The following is a 21,449-nucleotide window of genomic DNA, read 5'->3' on the forward strand; positions in this document are numbered from 1 at the left end:
TTCCACATGTCAAATGTATCGTTACATCCAGCCAACAGTCAGGGAGGGCGACTGAAGACGGTTTTAAGAGGAGGAAGCTGCCACTCCTTGTTTTCTGGGTTTGAAGCCCCTGGTCTAAATGCTCTTCTATTGTCAAGAATAACATTGTAACAGGTAAAAAGTATTTTTTTATTATTTATTTCATTGGCTTAAGTAGTCAAATTAGCTTAATTTCAAAGTGAATAAATTCATAACATTTAAATCAACACTACAAACAGAATAGAAAACGAAGCTCTGAGGCACTGAGGAATAAAACACTTCCAACTGTTAGTCACAGTTTAGCATGGAGCATGAGAACACGTTGCATATTGTGCTACATTAATGTTGCATGTTAATGAGCAGATAAAATAAAATGCATTTAACAAAGCAAACCAATGCAAGCCTTCCCATGAACACGGCATCGGTCCTTTTGAAACAGACCAGATCATGTTCCAACAAACTCAATTCATACGAGGGATCTTAAGGATGAGTGGATCCCCTCAAGAGTTCAACTTTGGTCCACTTGGACGGACACTATGAGGCTGTCAACCAATAGCAAAGCTGCTTGTATGTTGTTGACCTCTGACCTAGGAGTCAAATGTCTACGTTCATTCACCTCTTCAGTAGAAACGCCGTAGACATGTTGCACCACACAGGAGAGTAGATCACTTTCTTTTGTTCTTGCTTACAAACTGTTGCAGTATATCATATCACCGCATCATTTAATATTCATGTTTGATTGGAACCATCTTTGTCAGATACTGCTAGTCCTGTCAGTAGGCGCTCTGACTCGTCATCCCTCAGGCTAGACTCATACTGGATGTGAAATTTGTGGCAGATTGGAATGTGAAGTTACAACAGCTTTGCATGTCACGACGGAAGATTCACATGCCGGCGTTGCAAATGGAAATGCACATCACTGATTAGTGTGGCAATAGACACTTTGTGGCCTAGATACTATCATATATGATATCATCAGCAGTGGAAGAGCCGGATCACAATACAGATGCCTTCAGTGGACATGTGGGTTAGTTTCAAACCACAGTGTTGCACAAATTGAGAACATTTTGTATTGTGAATATTTGGAGAATTTAGAAGATTCATCCTGAGGGTGACATGAATGTGTGTAGCAAACTTTATGACAATCCACCCATCTATTTATAGGTTGTTTAGATTAGAATACATAGCAAAGATGATTTGTTTGATCGGAGGCAGGTAATGCTAATAATCACACAACCAAATTTATATTTCCAATCTAACATCCTAATCTAAGCACATGATGGGAAAGCTGAATGTGTTAATATGCAAAGGCTGGCGAGCCGGACGCTGAAGCTTTGGGTGAAGTCACTCCTGTTTTACGTCTCCCTTCAGCGTCCTCTTCACTCGAGAGAACGGGCTCAGCGCGTCGTCCATGATGAAGTCGTACAGGACTTTGACCCAAGACGAGTACTGAGGCAGGTCGTCGTAATACTCGGCTGCTATTTTCTTCACCTAGAAACAAAGAAGAAACAAAAGAATAATCACCGATTTGATTTGAAAGAGCTGTTTACGGTTTCACAACATATACATGCTTTCATATTTCCATGTCTTTCCACTTTTAACAATCAAAAAATAAAGCTTTAATTCACAGAGTTAGATGTGAAAAGACTTTCTCTTGTATCAGTAGCTTGCTGACAGAGGGTGTCGCTACGCTACGAAACAATCCTTTAAATTAGGCTTTGGAGAGCTAATACGAGTAAAGATCCAGCAACTGGATTGGTTATTTACCGATCCTTACATCTTTGAATTCCTCTGGACGAAGAACACAGTCCTTTGGCAGGATTTAATGAACCGGTACCCTTGAAAGTATTAAAAGATCCTTGCTTGACTTTGAGAAACACCACGAGTAAGATTGCTGCTGTGACTCTTACAATCACAACCGTGTGCTGGATGAGTCTGGACCAGAGTCCGAGTCCGAGTCCGAGTCGGGTCTCGAGTCAGAGTCTGGTCTCGAGTCTGCAGTGATATGAACTGCGGCATCCAACTTTGATTCTTTTTACAGCCCTTTGCTGATGTTTTACACCTCTAGTTTGTAACGTATCATAGTTATTTTATAATACTTAGCTACTTAATAGTATCATATTTGTTTATAATCAAATTCATTGTTTACTTTTAGCTTATAAAATCTTATTAAGACAAGGGCCAAGCAAATGTGAGAAGCCGTGACTGTGGTTTTATTGTCCTGAATCTTTTCTCATCTGTTGTAGGTGAGAATAAACAACACACACATTTAGCACTTAGCATGTTAACCTTTGGCATAAATAAAACAGGCTGCAGGTTATTATGGGGTGGTCCACTAACAATTTCATTATTGATTTATGTGCACTGTGCCACTGCACAGATTAAATACCATACAAAAGTATCAAAGTGCATCTAGATAAAGAATTAAATGGTTACAGTTGACTAATCTAATAGTCATGGAGTGAACCTTTACAGTTCTTACACTCATTTATTGACAAAACCAAGTATCGTTAACGACCTTTCTATATAAATGTAAAGAAAGTAAGACGGGTCATTGTAAATATGTTATTTTTGGACCCACAATGTAAAATCCTGACCAAGTTATCTTTGGACACGCGGTGTGAAATCATGACCTCATCTCATATAACAGCGAGATAAACATCTATTCAGTAGCTATTTATATTCTCTCATTACTGATTTATTAGTGTCGTCTCAATAGCCACCTGTGGGTACCGATCACCTCACCGTGCAGCGGTACTCACCATGGGCAGCCGGCATCCCGGGACGCTGGGGAAGTCGTGGTGCTCGTTGTGGTAGCCCACGTTGAAGGTGAGCAGGTTGAGGGAGCCGTAGTAGGAGTAGGTCTCGTGGCCCTTGAGGAACATGTAGTGCTCAGCTATGAAATGACCAGAGATGGGGTGCAAGCCCATCCCCAGCATGGAGCCAGCCAGCATGTAGACCACCGACTTGGCCCCCCACAGCCACCAGAGCAGCGCGTCAAAGGCGAGCTGGATGGCCACGTTGGTCAGCTCCAGCCGAGTGATGGGTTTGGGGTTGATGCAGAGGGGCCGAACGGCATAGAACAGCGGCTGCAGGATAATCCAGATGAACTTGCGGAGGCGTGTGCAGAAGAACCAGCCTTCAAACTCAGTGGGGATGTCTACGTCGATCCCGTCTCCACCCAGGTAGCGGTGGTGGTCCAGGTGATAGCGTTTGAAGGAGGCAGAGTAGGGCAGACCAATGGGCAGGTTGGCAAACATGGCAAAGTAGCGATTCCACATGGCCTTGTTGTTTCCGAAGGCCGTGTTGTGGGAGATCTCGTGAATAGCGAGGGTCATTGAGTGGTTGATACAGCTGCCGAAGGCATAAGTCCAAAACAGAACCCATTTCCAGTCCAAGTCTTTGACCATGTAGAAAGCTAAAAACTGTATAGCTACCATCATGCACACAACCCATTTCAGCCGCGTGTCCGGACCCATCAGCGACTTGATTTCAGGGTATTTTGCTGAAGGAGAAAAACAAGAGACTTCAGTTAAACTCAGTTAAGGTTCCTATGTGGAAAATAAAACGTGTACTTGGAACTGTATTCAATCATCAGATTTCACAAGGTGAACATTTAAATGAAGGAATTCAGCGAATGATAGTTACGTTGTATACACCAGCATTGTTTAGAACAAGCAGACTGGGCACAGAAGAAGCCTTTCAATGCAGCAGTCAGCTACTGACATGTTGAGCATCAAGTGTGTGCAGTTACAAGGAATCCAGTGGAAACATTTAAAAAGCAGGTGAGAATTGTTCCAGAATTTCACTTCAGGAATGCAGAACTCTTCACACCAAAGCCTTGAAGCGATTCCTTTAATAACTGAAACGGGAACATGGACTCTGCATCATATCCATCGCCATCTTCTGGATTTTTTTCCACCCATGAATAATAAAGCAATGTTGATTCTTTATTAATTGTCTTTTTCTCCTCACAAAATAATCAAACAGAACTGATGAGCAGTTCCAAACCCGAAAGCCTGAGAATCTCCTGATTTTGCTTCATTTATTGGGTACAAAGTTTAATAATTCAACCCAGGAGAGACAGCTCTGCTGTCAATGAGTATCTTTATTCACGGTCTCACTCAACACAATAGCATACTTTGTGTTTGCTAAACAACGTAAGTGACTGTTGTGCGAGTGAGAAGATGCAAAGCTGTAGAGAAGACGAAACATCCTAAAAGATACCAAACTAGTCCTGATCCAAGGGGATTGAAGCAGATCACCTGATTGTGTCAAAGTGACCGTGACAAAGGGGCCTTTGTGTTTTCCACAATGAAAGGAGCGTTGTATATGCGGCTGACCCTTAAGGTCAATGATGAGAATCATTCGCCATAGAGCCTGAAATCAAAATGGTCATTGTCTCAATCGTCATATCAGGGCTCAACAATAAGGATTGCCCAATCACCCAGAGCAGCTGATGATGAAATGTGTGTCCGTCAGTGTGAAACTGAAGGCAGCGAGCAGCTAGCAGCTAGCAGCTAGCAGCTAGCAGCTAGCAGCTCCGGCCTGCTGAGCTCCACAGCCGCTCCCTGGGCCTGAACTCAGTTCACCGGGCCTGTCCTGTGTAGTGACGTTAACTGTTAAACTGCAATGTCGGCAACTCATCTTGAAAAACAGACAGTTTATACAACCAGTGTTAATGATTAAATTGTTTACTAGAGCAGTGTAAAAATACCCTGGTGTGGAGGACTTCTGGATGGACGTGTAGTGTTTTTCAAAATGTCTCCTATTAATATAAATCTACACTAGATTTAGATCATGTTGAATATGACAGGAGGGAAATCGCTAAAGAGTCTGACAAGAAAATGAAGAAAACACCAGAAAACCCAGGTGCAGCCGAGGTTACTAATCAAGAAGATGGCGGTGGATATGCTGCAGAATCAACGCAGCTAACCAGAATGTGTTGCTAAAGGGCCTCACACAACTTTCTAAAGGAGCTATGGGGCTTCAGACTAAATGACTTTAGAAGCCATGTCAAGAGAACTGTGAAAGAAGACTTCACTGAGTTTGAAGTCAAAGTTATACGTGAGCTGCAGAGTCAACAGCCGAGCGTCGCCGAGGCACAAACCCGTAGAGCAGACCTGGGATCAGCTGCCTGGAGATGGAAAACACGCTGCTAACGAGTGAAACAAAACCCCAACACAATGGGTGAACTGGAGGAGAAACTCTCTGCATTTATGGAGTCCCGGAAAAGATAAAGAAGGGAGATCGGTCACTGAATTGGTGATTGACTTACGCTGGAGTGACCCAGCCAGTCTCCAGACCGTAATCCCATTCCACATCTGTGGAGGGATCTGAAGCTTGGAGTTGCCTTGAAACCTTCAGGATTTGGAGAAGATCTGCAAAAAGCAGTGGACCAAACCCCCTGAGGTGTGGGCAAAGCCGAGTACTGAGTTATGTTTCACATACTCTTTTCAATCAAATGCAAATCAATTTAGAACTTTTCCATGATGTGATTTTCAGATTTTTTTTAATATTCTGTCTCTTACTGTTAAAATAAACCTTCCATTACAATTATGGGCCGTTCCTTTCTTTGTCATTTCCTCCACTGTATACGGACAGGACACACTTGTCCAGGCAGGAACATGAGAAGCGCGAGAGGGTTGGATAAGCAAATACATTTTATAGTTCATTCCACCGGTTGTAGAGGTGCGTCTGTGCTCCTTTCTAATTTGAATGTACTAAACAAATCAGGGATGAAGAAGGCAAATGTATTATTGTGAAAGGAAAGATGAGAGATGAAAAAGTAATATTGGTCAATGTTTATGTCCCACCGAACAGTGAAAAGTCCTTTTTTATAAAATTATACTTGATAGGATTATTCTTGAAAAGGAAGGAATACTAATACGTGGCGGGGAATTTAATATTAATAGTCTAGACAGAACAATCAATCAGAAAAATACCAATCATGTCACAAAAATGATCAAGACGGTATTTAAAGGATTTGGTAGAGTTGATATTTGGAGGGAGCTACATCCCTCTAAAGGCACTAAACACACTACTCAGCACCTAATAGAAGTTACACTAGAAATGACTTTTCTTTCATGAATATAAAGGACATATACAGAGTTATGAGTGTGAAATCACAGCAGAGACGTGTCGGACCACTGTGCAGTTTATCTTATAAAGTCAAAGTAAAAACCACAGGAGAAAAAAACACTATGGAGGAAAATGTTGGATTACTACATTATAAATCTGTTGATGAGATCAATAAAGAGATTATATCATATAATCTCTTTATTATATGATATACGGAAAATGACAATAGAGAGGTTAATCCTGTGGGACGCTCTTAAAGCAGTTATGAGGGAAACTCATTGCTAAGACAGCAGCTATATATTTTATTTCCTAATCATTTGAGTTGTTTGTTTTTACGAAGAAAAAACCCACTAAAAATGATAAAGTAAAAGGATAACGCTTGGTTTACACAGACTTCAGAAATTAAAATATCTTTGGGCCGGTGGTAAAAAACAATTGTCTGGAGCCCTGTAGCCCAGCTGCTATTATCAAACAACAAAGGGGTCTGTATCTGTATCTGTGAACAAAGCAAAGAGAAGCGTGAACAACACAGAGAGACTTTGTGCTCACAGCACAATACTCCAGTGAGGAAATCAATCCATGACCGTTTAAAGTTTTGAGTCAAGTACTGACAGCAATTCTGACCCGGCTGTTCTGGACCTGGACCTATGACCTAGATAGATAATTGAGAATTATTCCATTTTGATGGAGCACTTTTATTTGAACTGGCGCAGCTTTTACGACACAGCAGTTACATGTGTAATCAGCCAATAAAATACGTTGTATATGAGAAGCATTGCGGTTTGACTGAGAAACACACACATAGTCGAGTAGAGGGACGTGATTCAGAGAAGTTATTTCACATGGCATGCTCCAAGAAGAGAGAAGTGGACAGCGAGACCAGAGACTCCTTCATTCTCTCCACAGGGAGTTTAAAACCAGTGTCTCATACGTTCAGAATCAGCAATGTGAAGAGCCACTACCAGACAAAAGCACACATCTTTTGAGAAAACGTACCTACTCAAATCTACCATGAAGTCACAAAAAATAAATAATCAAAGAACCCAATATGATCAGAATCCTAACACATGAATTCACTGCCCAACAACGATGCTAACGAAGAGGCGAATAGAGCTAAAACAAGTGGTTTCAATAAAGTCCTGCACACAATATGCTCTTTTTAGAGGATGAGAATGTCACGTCACACCTGATTTAACGGCATTTAAAGTTTGATTTGAGTCAGACGTTGACTATATTACGTTAATACAACTACACAGGTTTGTGAGGAGGTGTGGACGTCTATATGTGTGGTTAGAACGTAACCAGCGATCAAGCAAACAATCAGATAATAAAGCCTCCGATTTACCGCTTTGTTCTCACTTGCAAACAGTCAAAAACCCAAAGATGTTTCATTTACTGTAATTTAAAACACAGAAAAGCAGCAAAAGCTCACATTTGTGAGCAGGGAACCATTTGATTGAATACAATATAATCAATTTCAGTAGAAATGAATCTGACCTAATGACTTTTGACAATATACATGTTCTAAACTGATGCAGTCATAAAAACATGAATATTTCTAACAGAATAATATAACTTCAAAACCAATATTAGAAGAAGTAGATACAGAACACACTGTATTTTAAATAGTTTAGTTAGCATTGAATACCATTATAACTTAAACTATCGTCTGCAGACTCACATGACTTTAGTATGTTATGGTATCTATCTATGGCGGCATGTGAACCGTTACTGTTCATTATGGTATGTATATGTTCATTATGGTATGTATGTGATCATTATGGTATGTATGTGATCATTATGGTATGTATATGTTCATTATGGTATGTATATGTTCATTATGGTATGTATGTGATCATTATGGTATGTATATGATCATTATGGTATGGTATGTATTGATCATTATGTTATGGTATGTATCTATGGCGGCATGTGAACCGTTACTGTTCATTATGATATGTATATGTTCATTATGGTATGTATGTGATCATTATGGTATGTATGTGATCATTATGGTATGTATATGATCATTATGGTATGTATATGATCATTATGGTATATGATCATTATGGTATGTATGTGATCATTATGGTATGTATCTCTAGCGGCATGTGAACCGTTACTGTCCTGCGAGGAACTCAGAAGTGAGTTGGCGTTAAGCCATTTTAGGGAGTGGCGAATCTACTGGAACTTAAAACGTTACACAGTCGACGTTATGTTCCGTTAAGATAACTAGCTGCAACTAGCTTTTGCATTAAGTTACGGTTCATAGTTTGATCAAATACATGGTGGTAGATGTCCGCCATTAAAGGAAACCGATCACCAACCTAAAACCTTACCGGAGGAAGTTAGTTTGCGTTTGGCAAATACCCGGGCGGATATAGAACCGTTAGCTTGCGTTAGCAAACCGAGTCAGCTGATATGCTGCGAGTATCTAGTTACACCCTATTATACGTTTATACGTTAACCCGCAGCTATTCAACAACCACACCGAGTTGACGCGGTCATATCTACGTTACATAACTAGGTTTATCCACACCGTGCATACGTGTAACTAGCTCACCCAGGATCTCTTTCCTCCGGTCGGCGTGCGGCTGGTCCGTGTACACCCACTCGTAGTCCTCACGCGCGACCCGGTTCCCCATCTCCTTGAACAACGTGGACGTTTTTCAACAACTTTCCTTGAGAAATAACTAATTAAATATCACAAGGTGGTTTGAAAAGATATGTTCCTCTCCTCTGTGGTCCTTCTCTTCTTCTCCTCTCTGCAGCCTATCGGCCCGCCTCGCTGGCCTGATAAATTAGCCCCGCCCACTCCATGAAGCTCCGCCCACCAGCTTCAGGGACGTGGAGGCGGAATGTTGATGACGCAGTTGTTGAACTAAAATGTAAATTTAAAGGTCAAATGTGTTAAAGTGTCACCACAGTACAATTTTTATTTAAAATTTGTTAAACTTGAACATTTACCTTTAAATTGACATTTAAGAAAGGTTGTACGTAGTAAGGAAACTCTGTCTTGTATAATCACAGTAGATGGACTGATAAAGATACGTAGCAAACAAGAAAGTAGCTACATGTAAAAAAATAATCAGAAATGCATGTCTCTATTGCCCAAAACGAATCAATATACACAAAATACATAATACACATGCATACTTGCACTTTTGCACTTCTACTGTTTAAGTTTAATTTAATTCCTAAATTAATAATCTGTTCTTTTTTCTTTCATCCCAGCTTTTTCTATTTTTATTTTTATTAGTATTATTATTGTATATATCTTTCATCCCTGCTGTTTTTATATCTGTTTTTTTTGTCTGTAAATTGCTGCTACTCAACACCAAATTAATAAAGTATATATTCATTCATTCATTCAATAACAGATAACATTTAGAAACCACAGGAAACGATATGCTCTTCCAACTCAATGACGTATGTTATTGGTAGAGACGCTCCATACATGGACACTGAGAGGTATAATGTTGGTGAAAGGTGCTGGAGGAAGTTACTGTGCTGGAGAGAGACGTATTAGTCCATGGGCCAGACCACATATCAGTACCATCTTGAGTGGGCAAAACCCTTATACTAAATTGTTCATATGGTCAATACAATAGATTTTAATTCAATGTATAACTTTTGCAATGTTACGGAGGTGAAAAAAGACAGTCCTTGAAATTGGTTTTACGTGGGAGTTAAATGACAAGTCCTGATCAGACAACATGAGATTCTTTACGGTGGAGCTGGATTCCAGGGCAATGCCATCTAGATTAACTATATCATTAGATGATTGATTTTAGAGGTCTTCTGGGTCTTCTAGAACAACTTGTTTTGTGAAGATGGAGGTCATGATGGGGTCTATAAAGAGACAGAAGGTTTAGATGTAGAAATTGTTCAAGTTAAGAGATAAGAGAGAGATAAGATAAAATAAGATAATCCTTTATTAGTCCCTCAGTGGGGAAATTACAGGATTACAGCAGCATTGCTCACAAGTGAATAAAAGAATAATAAAATAGAAACAAGTAATATAAATACATATAAATAAGCAGTAAAACAGTAGAATATTAATATACAGACTGAATAGAAAAGTATATATAAAAAAGTACTTCAACGTATTGCATGTAATATTGCACCAGGTGAATGCTAAAGTTCAGTTCAAGTGTCCAATGTCAATGGGAGAAAATCTATCTAAATATATACATCATGGTGTACAGCTGTTCTAAGGTTCCTATATTTGAGGATTGATCGGTATAAGGGGAGGAGATTATTGATATTGTCTCTAATAGTTTATCATGGAAGAAGTTCATGAAGTCATCACTATGAGTCTATAACACACAGCTCAACAGAGCCTGGCTACAGTGCTGAAGATAAACCTTGAGTTGTTCTTATTTGTATCTGTTAATGATGAGTAATAGGCTGCTCTGGCATTAAAGAGGGCCTTCCTCTATGTTTTAAGACTATCTCAGTCTAATCTCATCTAAATTCTACAGTACATGCCCACTGCTCCTTAAAATACTAAGGATGGGTCAAATGCATAGAATACATTTCATGCATGTGAAAGTATGTACTATGACAAATAAAGTGTCTTCTCATCCCTGACCTGTCGATACCTGTCGATCCTGAAGGACAACTCCAGAACCTGCTCAACCTCCAGCGTCATCCCCAAGACACCTCAGCCTCCGTCTACTCCTTTGAATACTAGCAGGCAGCCTGAACCTTCATATGGTCTCTGCCATTAACCTACACCTCCACATCCACTTGGAGAATCTGATCGACATCTGCAACCCAAAACTCCACCTCCAGCCTTTTTCGGAAACCTGCATCACCACCTCCACCTGATACCTTTGGCAAACTTCTACAGCTCAAACCTCCACCTATTCCTTCTGCCCACAACCCGCAGTCTTCATCGCCACCTTCAGATACGAGCTGAAAGGTGCAGTTTGAACATCAACCTCCAGCCTTTTTCGGAAACCTGCATCATCACCTCCACCAAAAGATTTTGGCTACCTTAAACCTCCACTTGCAGCCTCTGCCAGCAACCTCTCTACCCACCCGCTTCTGTTCCCCTGCAATCTGTTCCAGATCTTGCCATGACTTGGTCACCGACCTGCATCGCTGCCTCACTACAGATTTTGGCCTCAAGGTTCAACCTTGTGTCACCCAAAGAGCATGTGACCTTGAGAAGACCTAAGTGAAAGACACATCCAGTCTGGTAAAGATAGCCTTTTAGATAGCATACAAATAGTTAACTCTGTCATAATAATCTGGATGTTTTACATATTTCTAATATAACATCTTAGAATAATACACAAAGGTTAAATGAAGATGTTTGAAGGTCAGCTTCTCTTTTGGATAATATTACTGAACCTGACTGAGACAATGTGAATGTGATTAAAGGTTTGCAGCTGTATGATCAGAATCAGAATCAGAATCAGTAATCAGAAACCGTTTATTGCCAGGAATGTTTGCACAAACGAGGAATTTAGTTAGGCGGAAGGTGCATACATTAAACATAAGACGAGACATTCATACAACACATTGTCTTTGTGGTCATCCTCTGTGGTTATCCCTGGTGGACTTCACAGACTGTCCAATCTACCAGCAGCTGATCAAGGAGTCTACAACAGCTGTGCATCAGAGATGATTCTTCCTGCTCCCCCTCATCCTCCAACTTAAGCTCTTTTCAAAGTTCAATTAAATCCATGAATCTTTGCAGAAAGTGTTTGATTGTCACAAGTAAGACAACCCCAAAGAGAAGCACTAGGTGGCTTGCAGTCGCAGCTCCATCAGCAGTACTTTGAAGCAAAACAAGTGAACTGAGAGCGCTTTCCACACAGTCTTCTTTTTAAATATGTCCTCTTCTGTCTTCCTCTTCCATTCTGTGGATTTAGTCACTTAAAACTGCCCCAACATTTAGCACTTACTGAATTCAACAGGCAATGCTCAAGTTAGGGTAGTATGAGGACTTAGAGATCATGTGCAGTTGCCCCTTGATATGTCTGTTGAAGAACACACAACCAAGACAACTCCAAAGAGAAGCACTTATGAACTAAAGAATCATCAGTGTCTCCGTTTGAGGTTATCTGAATGTGATTTCATTGAGATCTATCTTCATCTCACTAGAGTTTTCAAACGACATACAGCTTACATACTTGAAGATGCAAAGATCAGCAAAATTACCCCAACAAAAAGCACTTACTGCAGTGAAAAACAAAGTTAGTGTTTTTGTAAGGGTAATCATGAAGACCAAATCTGGACTCGAGAGAGGAAAACTGTACTGCATTCAATCCGATCCGACTGTCACAACTAAGACAACTCCAAAGAGAAGCACTTATGAACACAAGCATCACCAGTGGCTCTCTTTGAAGTGATCTGAGAGCGCTTTCCACACAGTCTTCTTCTGGCTTCTTTTTAAATATGTCATCTCCTGTCTTCCTCTTCCATTCTGTGGATTTAGTCGCTTAAAACTGCCCCAACATTAAGCACTTACTGAATTCAACAGGCAATGCTCAAGTTAGGGTAGTATGAGGACTTAGAGATCATGTGCAGTTGCCCCTTGATATGTCTGTTGAAGAACACACAACCAAGACAACTCCAAAGAGAAGCACTTATGAACAAAAGAATCATCAGTGTCTCCGTTTGAGGTTATCTGAATGTGATTTCATTGAGATCTATCTTCATCTCACTAGAGTTTTCAAACGACATACAGCTTACATACTTGAAGATGCAAAGATCAGCAAAACTACCCCAACAAAAAGCACTTACTGCAGTGAAAAACAAAGTTAGTGTTTTTGTAAGGGTAATCATGAAGACCAAATCTGGACACAGAGAGGAAAACTGTAGTGTATTCAATCCAATTTGATTGTCACAAGTAAGACAACCCCAAAGAGAAGCACTTATGAACTAAAGAATCATCGGTGTCTCAGTTTGAGGTTATCTGAATGTGATTTCATTGAGATCTATCTTCCGTTGTAGTCTGTAGAATTTGTCTTGTTGAACCGCCCCAACAAGTAGCACTTACTGAATGTAAACACAAGCCAATGCTCAAGTTGAGGCAATATAAAAGACTTCCAATGAGCAGTCATGGTATCCCCGTAGTCCAGATGGTTCTTCCTAGCATCCTTGTTGTGTCTCAGAAGCTGTGGAAGTGGTGTTTCTTGCACAGATTTGCCCATCTTAAATACAAAATGTTGTCAAGTCACATGAGCTCCGTCTGCTTTTAGAGGAAGTTTCAATGGTCTTGATGATGTCGTAAACAATAGCTTCATGAAGAGACAATCATCCTAAATGTGTGCATGCCATTAGCATTTGATGAGTGGTCAATTACACTGCAATGAGTCGTCTTGGTGCCACTCTTTGCCACATGGTGGCTTGCCGTCGCAGCTCCATCAGCAGTACTTTGAAGCAAAACAAACACATGTAGTTAGCACTGTATATCTACTCCAAAAGGCACATTCCAGCATAAGACCAAAGACAGCTTCTGAAACAATAGACAACAAATCTGAATGTGAAACCAATGCAGAATGACGGACTAAATTAGAAGAGCATATCTCACTGGAGTTTTCAAACGACATACAGCTTATATACACAAAGATGCATAGATCAGCAAAACTACCCCAACAAAAAGCACTTACTGCATTGAAAGACAAAGTTAGTGTAATTGTAAGGGTAATCATGAAGACCAAATCTGGACTCGAGAGAAGAAAACTGTACTGCATTCAATCCGATCCGACTGTCACAACTAAGACAACCCCAAAGAGAAGCACTTATGAACACAAGCATCACCAGTGGCTCTCTTTGAAGTGATCTGAGAGCGCTTTCCACACAGTCTTCTTCTGGCTTCTTTTTAAATATGTCCTCTTCTGTCTTCCTCTTCCATTCTGTGGATTTAGTCACTTAAAACTGCCCCAACATTTAGCACTTACTGAATTCAACAGTCAATGCTCAAGTTAGGGTAGTACGAGGACTTAGAGATCATGTGCAGTTGCCCCTTGATATGTCTGTTGAAGAACACACAACCAAGACAACTCCAAAGAGAAGCACTTATGAACAAAAGAATCATCAGTGTCTCCGTTTGAGGTTATCTGAATGTGATTTCATTGAGATCTATCTTCATCTCACTAGAGTTTTCAAACGACATACAGCTTACATACTTGAAGATGCAAAGATCAGCAAAATTACCCCAACAAAAAGCACTTACTGCAGTGAAAAACAAAGTTAGTGTTTTTGTAAGGGTAATCATGAAGACCAAATCTGGACTCGAGAGAGGAAAACTGTACTGCATTCAATCCGATCCGACTGTCACAACTAAGACAACTCCAAAGAGAAGCACTTATGAACACAAGCATCACCAGTGGCTCTCTTTGAAGTGATCTGAGAGCGCTTTCCACACAGTCTTCTTCTGGCTTCTTTTTAAATATGTCATCTCCTGTCTTCCTCTTCCATTCTGTGGATTTAGTCGCTTAAAACTGCCCCAACATTAAGCACTTACTGAATTCAACAGGCAATGCTCAAGTTAGGGTTGTATGAGGACTTAGAGATCATGTGCAGTTGCCCCTTGATATGTCTGTTGAAGAACACACAACCAAGACAACTCCAAAGAGAAGCACTTATGAACTAAAGAATCATCAGTGTCTCCGTTTGAGGTTATCTGAATGTGATTTCATTGAGATCTATCTTCATCTCACTAGAGTTTTCAAATGACATGCCGCTTACATACTTGAAGATGCAAAGATCAGCAAAACTACCCCAACAAAAAGCACTTACTGCAGTGAAAAACAAAGTTAGTGTTTTTGTAAGGGTAATCAAAATGACCAAATCTGGACACAGAGAGGAAAACTGTAGTGTATTCAATCCAATTTGATTGTCACATGTAAGACAACCCCAAAGAGAAGCACTTATGAACTAAAGAATCATCGGTGTCTCAGTTTGAGGTTATCTGAATGTGATTTCATTGAGATCTATCTTCCGTTGTAATCTGTAGAATTTGTCTTGTTGAACCGCCCCAACAAGTAGCACTTACTGAATGTAAACACAAGCCAATGCTCAAGTTGAGGCAATATAAAAGACTTCCAATGAGCAGTCATGGTATCCCCGTAGTCCAGATGGTTCTTCCTAGCATCCTTGTGGTGTCCCAGAAGCTGTGGAAGTGGTGTTTCTTGCACAGATTTGCCCATCTTAAATACAAAATGTCGTCAAGTCACATGAGCTCCGCCTGCTTTTAGAGGAAGTTTCAATGGTCTTGATGATGTCGTAAACAATAGCTTCATGAAGAGACAATCATGACTAAATGTGTGCATACCATTAGCATTTGATGAGTGGTCAATTACACTGCAATGAGTCGTCTTGGTGCCACTCTTTGCCACATGGTGGCTTGCCGTCGCAGCTCCATCAGCAGTACTTTGAAGCAAAACAAACACATGTAGTTAGCACTGTATATCTACTCCAAAAGGCACATTCCAGCATAAGACCAAAGACAGCTTCTGAAACAATAGACAACAAATCTGAATGTGAAACCAATGCAGAATGACGGACTAAATTAGAAGAGCATATCTCACTGGAGTTTTCAAACGACATACAGCTTATATACACAAAGATGCATAGATCAGCAAAACTACCCCAACAAAAAGCACTTACTGCATTGAAAGACAAAGTTAGTGTAATTGTAAGGGTAATCATGAAGACCAAATCTGGACTCGAGAGAGGAAAACTGTACTGCATTCAATCCGATCCGACTGTCACAACTAAGACAACCCCAAAGAGAAGCACTTATGAACACAAGCATCACCAGTGGCTCTCTTTGAAGTGATCTGAGAGCGCTTTCCACACAGTCTTCTTCTGGCTTCTTTTTAAATATGTCCTCTTCTGTCTTCCTCTTCCATTCTGTGGATTTAGTCACTTAAAACTGCCCCAACATTTAGCACTTACTGAATTCAACAGTCAATGCTCAAGTTAGGGTAGTACGAGGACTTAGAGATCATGTGCAGTTGCCCCTTGATATGTCTGTTGAAGAACACACAACCAAGACAACTCCAAAGAGAAGCACTTATGAACAAAAGAATCATCAGTGTCTCCGTTTGAGGTTATCTGAATGTGATTTCATTGAGATCTATCTTCATCTCACTAGAGTTTTCAAATGACATGCCGCTTACATACTTGAAGATGCAAAGATCAGCAAAACTACCCCAACAAAAAGCACTTACTGCAGTGAAAAACAAAGTTAGTGTTTTTGTAAGGGTAATCATGAAGACCAAATCTGGACTCGAGAGAGGAAAACTGTACTGCATTCAATCCGATCCGACTGTCACAACTAAGACAACTCCAAAGAGAAGCACTTATGAACACAAGCATCACCAGTGGCTCTCTTTGAAGTGATCTGAGAGCGCTTTCCACACAGTCTTCTTCTGGCTTCTTTTTAAATATGTCATCTCCTGTCTTCCTCTTCCATTCTGTGGATTTAGTCGCTTAAAACTGCCCCAACATTAAGCACTTACTGAATTCAACAGGCAATGCTCAAGTTAGGGTAGTATGAGGACTTAGAGATCATGTGCAGTTGCCCCTTGATATGTCTGTTGAAGAACACACAACCAAGACAACTCCAAAGAGAAGCACTTATGAACTAAAGAATCATCAGTGTCTCCGTTTGAGGTTATCTGAATGTGATTTCATTGAGATCTATCTTCATCTCACTAGAGTTTTCAAATGACATGCCGCTTACATACTTGAAGATGCAAAGATCAGCAAAACTACCCCAACAAAAAGCACTTACTGCAGTGAAAAACAAAGTTAGTGTTTTTGTAAGGGTAATCAAAATGACCAAATCTGGACACAGAGAGGAAAACTGTAGTGTATTCAATCCAATTTGATTGTCACATGTAAGACAACCCCAAAGAGAAGCACTTATGAACTAAAGAATCATCGGTGTCTCAGTTTGAGGTTATCTGAATGTGATTTCATTGAGATCTATCTTCCGTTGTAATCTGTAGAATTTGTCTTGTTGAACCGCCCCAACAAGTAGCACTTACTGAATGTAAACACAAGCCAATGCTCAAGTTGAGGCAATATAAAAGACTTCCAATGAGCAGTCATGGTATCCCCGTAGTCCAGATGGTTCTTCCTAGCATCCTTGTGGTGTCCCAGAAGCTGTGGAAGTGGTGTTTCTTGCACAGATTTGCCCATCTTAAATACAAAATGTCGTCAAGTCACATGAGCTCCGCCTGCTTTTAGAGGAAGTTTCAATGGTCTTGATGATGTCGTAAACAATAGCTTCATGAAGAGACAATCATGACTAAATGTGTGCATACCATTAGCATTTGATGAGTGGTCAATTACACTGCAATGAGTCGTCTTGGTGCCACTCTTTGCCACATGGTGGCTTGCCGTCGCAGCTCCATCAGCAGTACTTTGAAGCAAAACAAACACATGTAGTTAGCACTGTATATCTACTCCAAAAGGCACATTCCAGCATAAGACCAAAGACAGCTTCTGAAACAATAGACAACAAATCTGAATGTGAAACCAATGCAGAATGACGGACTAAATTAGAAGAGCATATCTCACTGGAGTTTTCAAACGACATACAGCTTATATACACAAAGATGCATAGATCAGCAAAACTACCCCAACAAAAAGCACTTACTGCATTGAAAGACAAAGTTAGTGTAATTGTAAGGGTAATCATGAAGACCAAATCTGGACTCGAGAGAGGAAAACTGTACTGCATTCAATCCGATCCGACTGTCACAACTAAGACAACCCCAAAGAGAAGCACTTATGAACACAAGCATCACCAGTGGCTCTCTTTGAAGTGATCTGAGAGCGCTTTCCACACAGTCTTCTTCTGGCTTCTTTTTAAATATGTCCTCTTCTGTCTTCCTCTTCCATTCTGTGGATTTAGTCACTTAAAACTGCCCCAACATTTAGCACTTACTGAATTCAACAGTCAATGCTCAAGTTAGGGTAGTACGAGGACTTAGAGATCATGTGCAGTTGCCCCTTGATATGTCTGTTGAAGAACACACAACCAAGACAACTCCAAAGAGAAGCACTTATGAACAAAAGAATCATCAGTGTCTCCGTTTGAGGTTATCTGAATGTGATTTCATTGAGATCTATCTTCATCTCACTAGAGTTTTCAAACGACATACAGCTTACATACTTGAAGATGCAAAGATCAGCAAAACTACCCCAACAAAAAGCACTTACTGCAGTGAAAAACAAAGTTAGTGTTTTTGTAAGGGTAATCAAAATGACCAAATCTGGACACAGAGAGGAAAACTGTAGTGTATTCAATCCAATTTGATTGTCACATGTAAGACAACCCCAAAGAGAAGCACTTATGAACCAAAGAATCATCGGTGTCTCAGTTTGAGGTTATCTGAATGTGATTTCATTGAGATCTATCTTCCGTTGTAATCTGTAGAATTTGTCTTGTTGAACCGCCCCAACAAGTAGCACATACTGAATGTAAACACAAGCCAATGCTCAAGTTGAGGCAATATAAAAGACTTCCAATGAGCAGTCATGGTATCCCCGTAGTCCAGATGGTTCTTCCTAGCATCCTTGTGGTGTCCCAGAAGCTGTGGAAGTGGTGTTTCTTGCACAGATTTGCCCATCTTAAATACAAAATGTTGTCAAGTCACATGAGCTCCGTCTGCTTTTAGAGGAAGTTTCAATGGTCTTGATGATGTCGTAAACAATAGCTTCATGAAGAGACAATCATCCTAAATGTGTGCATGCCATTAGCATTTGATGAGTGGTCAATTACACTGCAATGAGTCGTCTTGGTGCCACTCTTTGCCACATGGTGGCTTGCCGTCGCAGCTCCATCAGCAGTACTTTGAAGCAAAACAAACACATGTAGTTAGCACTGTATAGCTACTCCAAAAGGCACATTCCAGCATAAGACCAAAGACAGCTTCTGAAACAATAGACAACAAATCTGAATGTGAAACCAATGCAGAATGACGGACTAAATTAGAAGAGCATATCTCACTAGAGTTTTCAAACGACATACAGCTTATATACACAAAGATGCATAGATCAGCAAAACTACCCCAACAAAAAGCACTTACTGCATTGAAAGACAAAGTTAGTGTAATTGTAAGGGTAATCATGAAGACCAAATCTGGACTCGAGAGAAGAAAACTGTACTGCATTCAATCCGATCCGACTGTCACAACTAAGACAACCCCAAAGAGAAGCACTTATGAACACAAGCATCACCAGTGGCTCTCTTTGAAGTGATCTGAGAGCGCTTTCCACACAGTCTTCTTCTGGCTTCTTTTTAAATATGTCCTCTTCTGTCTTCCTCTTCCATTCTGTGGATTTAGTCACTTAAAACTGCCCCAACATTTAGCACTTACTGAATTCAACAGTCAATGCTCAAGTTAGGGTAGTACGAGGACTTAGAGATCATGTGCAGTTGCCCCTTGATATGTCTGTTGAAGAACACACAACCAAGACAACTCCAAAGAGAAGCACTTATGAACTAAAGAATCATCAGTGTCTCCGTTTGAGGTTATCTGAATGTGATTTCATTGAGATCTATCTTCATCTCACTAGAGTTTTCAAACGACATACAGCTTACATACTTGAAGATGCAAAGATCAGCAAAACTACCCCAACAAAAAGCACTTACTGCAGTGAAAAACAAAGTTAGTGTTTTTGTAAGGGTAATCATGAAGACCAAATCTGTACTCGAGAGAGGAAAACTGTACTGCATTCAATCCGATCCGACTGTCACAACTAAGACAACCCCAAAGAGAAGCACTTATGAACACAAGCATCACCAGTGGCTCTCTTTGAAGTGATCTGAGAGCGCTTTCCACACAGTCTTCTTCTGGCTTCTTTTTAAATATGTCATCTCCTGTCTTCCTCTTCCATTCTGTGGATTTAGTCGCTTAAAACTGCCCCAACATTAAGCACTTACTGAATTCAACAGGCAATGCTCAAGTTAGGGTAGTACGAGGACTTAGAGATCATGTGCAGTTGCCCCTTGATATGTCTGTTGAAGAACACACAACCAAGACAACTCCAAAGAGAAGCACTTATGAACTAAAGAATCATCAGTGTCTCCGTTTGAGGTTATCTGAATGTGATTTCATTGAGATCTATCTTCATCTCACTAGAGTTTTCAAATGACATGCCGCTTACATACTTGAAGATGCAAAGATCAGCAAAACTACCCCAACAAAAAGCACTTACTGCAGTGAAAAACAAAGTTAGTGTTTTTGTAAGGGTAATCAAAATGACCAAATCTGGACACAGAGGGGAAAACTGTAGTGTATTCAATCCAATTTGATTGTCACATGTAAGACAACCCCAAAGAGAAGCACTTATGAACTAAAGAATCATCGGTGTCTCAGTTTGAGGTTATCTGAATGTGATTTCATTGAGATCTATCTTCCGTTGTAATCTGTAGAATTTGTCTTGTTGAACCGCCCCAACAAGTAGCACTTACTGAATGTAAACACAAGCCAATGCTCAAGTTGAGGCAATATAAAAGACTTCCAATGAGCAGTCATGGTATCCCCGTAGTCCAGATGGTTCTTCCTAGCATCCTTGTGGTGTCCCAGAAGCTGTGGAAGTGGTGTTTCTTGCACAGATTTGCCCATCTTAAATACAAAATGTCGTCAAGTCACATGAGCTCCGCCTGCTTTTAGAGGAAGTTTCAATGGTCTTGATGATGTCGTAAACAATAGCTTCATGAAGAGACAATCATGACTAAATGTGTGCATACCATTAGCATTTGATGAGTGGTCAATTACACTGCAATGAGTCGTCTTGGTGCCACTCTTTGCCACATGGTGGCTTGCCGTCGCAGCTCCATCAGCAGTACTTTGAAGCAAAACAAACACATGTAGTTAGCACTGTATATCTACTCCAAAAGGCACATTCCAGCATAAGACCAAAGACAGCTTCTGAAACAATAGACAACAAATCTGAATGTGAAACCAATGCAGAATGACGGACTAAATTAGAAGAGCATATCTCACTGGAGTTTTCAAACGACATACAGCTTATATACACAAAGATGCATAGATCAGCAAAACTACCCCAACAAAAAGCACTTACTGCATTGAAAGACAAAGTTAGTGTAATTGTAAGGGTAATCATGAAGACCAAATCTGGACTCGAGAGAGGAAAACTGTACTGCATTCAATCCGATCCGACTGTCACAACTAAGACAACTCCAAAGAGAAGCACTTATGAACACAAGCATCACCAGTGGCTCTCTTTGAAGTGATCTGAGAGCGCTTTCCACACAGTCTTCTTCTGGCTTCTTTTTAAATATGTCATCTCCTGTCTTCCTCTTCCATTCTGTGGATTTAGTCGCTTAAAACTGCCCCAACATT

At 40.3% G+C, this 21,449-nt stretch overlaps 1 protein-coding gene across 1 annotated transcript; it reads right to left on the reverse strand.

Moving 5' to 3' along the window:
- Positions 1 to 156: 156 nt before the first annotated feature.
- Positions 157 to 8,775, reverse strand: degs1 (delta(4)-desaturase, sphingolipid 1). Its single transcript, XM_079229297.1, has 3 exons — positions 8,663 to 8,775; positions 2,781 to 3,523; positions 157 to 1,509 (listed from the first exon to the last, which is right to left on the reverse strand). The coding sequence occupies exons 1-3, from the start codon at positions 8,742 to 8,744 to the stop codon at positions 1,363 to 1,365; spliced, it is 972 nt and encodes a 323-aa protein (XP_079085423.1). The 5' UTR covers positions 8,745 to 8,775; the 3' UTR covers positions 157 to 1,362.
- Positions 8,776 to 21,449: the final 12,674 nt, after the last annotated feature.

This window comes from Taurulus bubalis (genome assembly GCF_910589615.1).
Source record: "Taurulus bubalis genome assembly, chromosome: 14".
Classification (NCBI taxonomy): Eukaryota; Metazoa; Chordata; class Actinopteri; order Perciformes; family Cottidae; genus Taurulus; species Taurulus bubalis.

Excerpts from the sequence above, each read along its gene's own strand:
- degs1 (XM_079229297.1), bottom strand. The coding sequence starts at position 8,744 with ATGGGGAACCGGGTCGCGCGTGAGGACTACGAGTGGGTGTACACGGAC. Across the intron at positions 3,524-8,662 it reads CCGGAGGAAAGAGATCCTGG|CAAAATACCCTGAAATCAAG; the intron begins GTGAGCTAGTTA and ends TTTCTCCTTCAG. Across the intron at positions 1,510-2,780 it reads CGGGATGCCGGCTGCCCATG|GTGAAGAAAATAGCAGCCGA; the intron begins GTGAGTACCGCT and ends CTTTGTTTCTAG.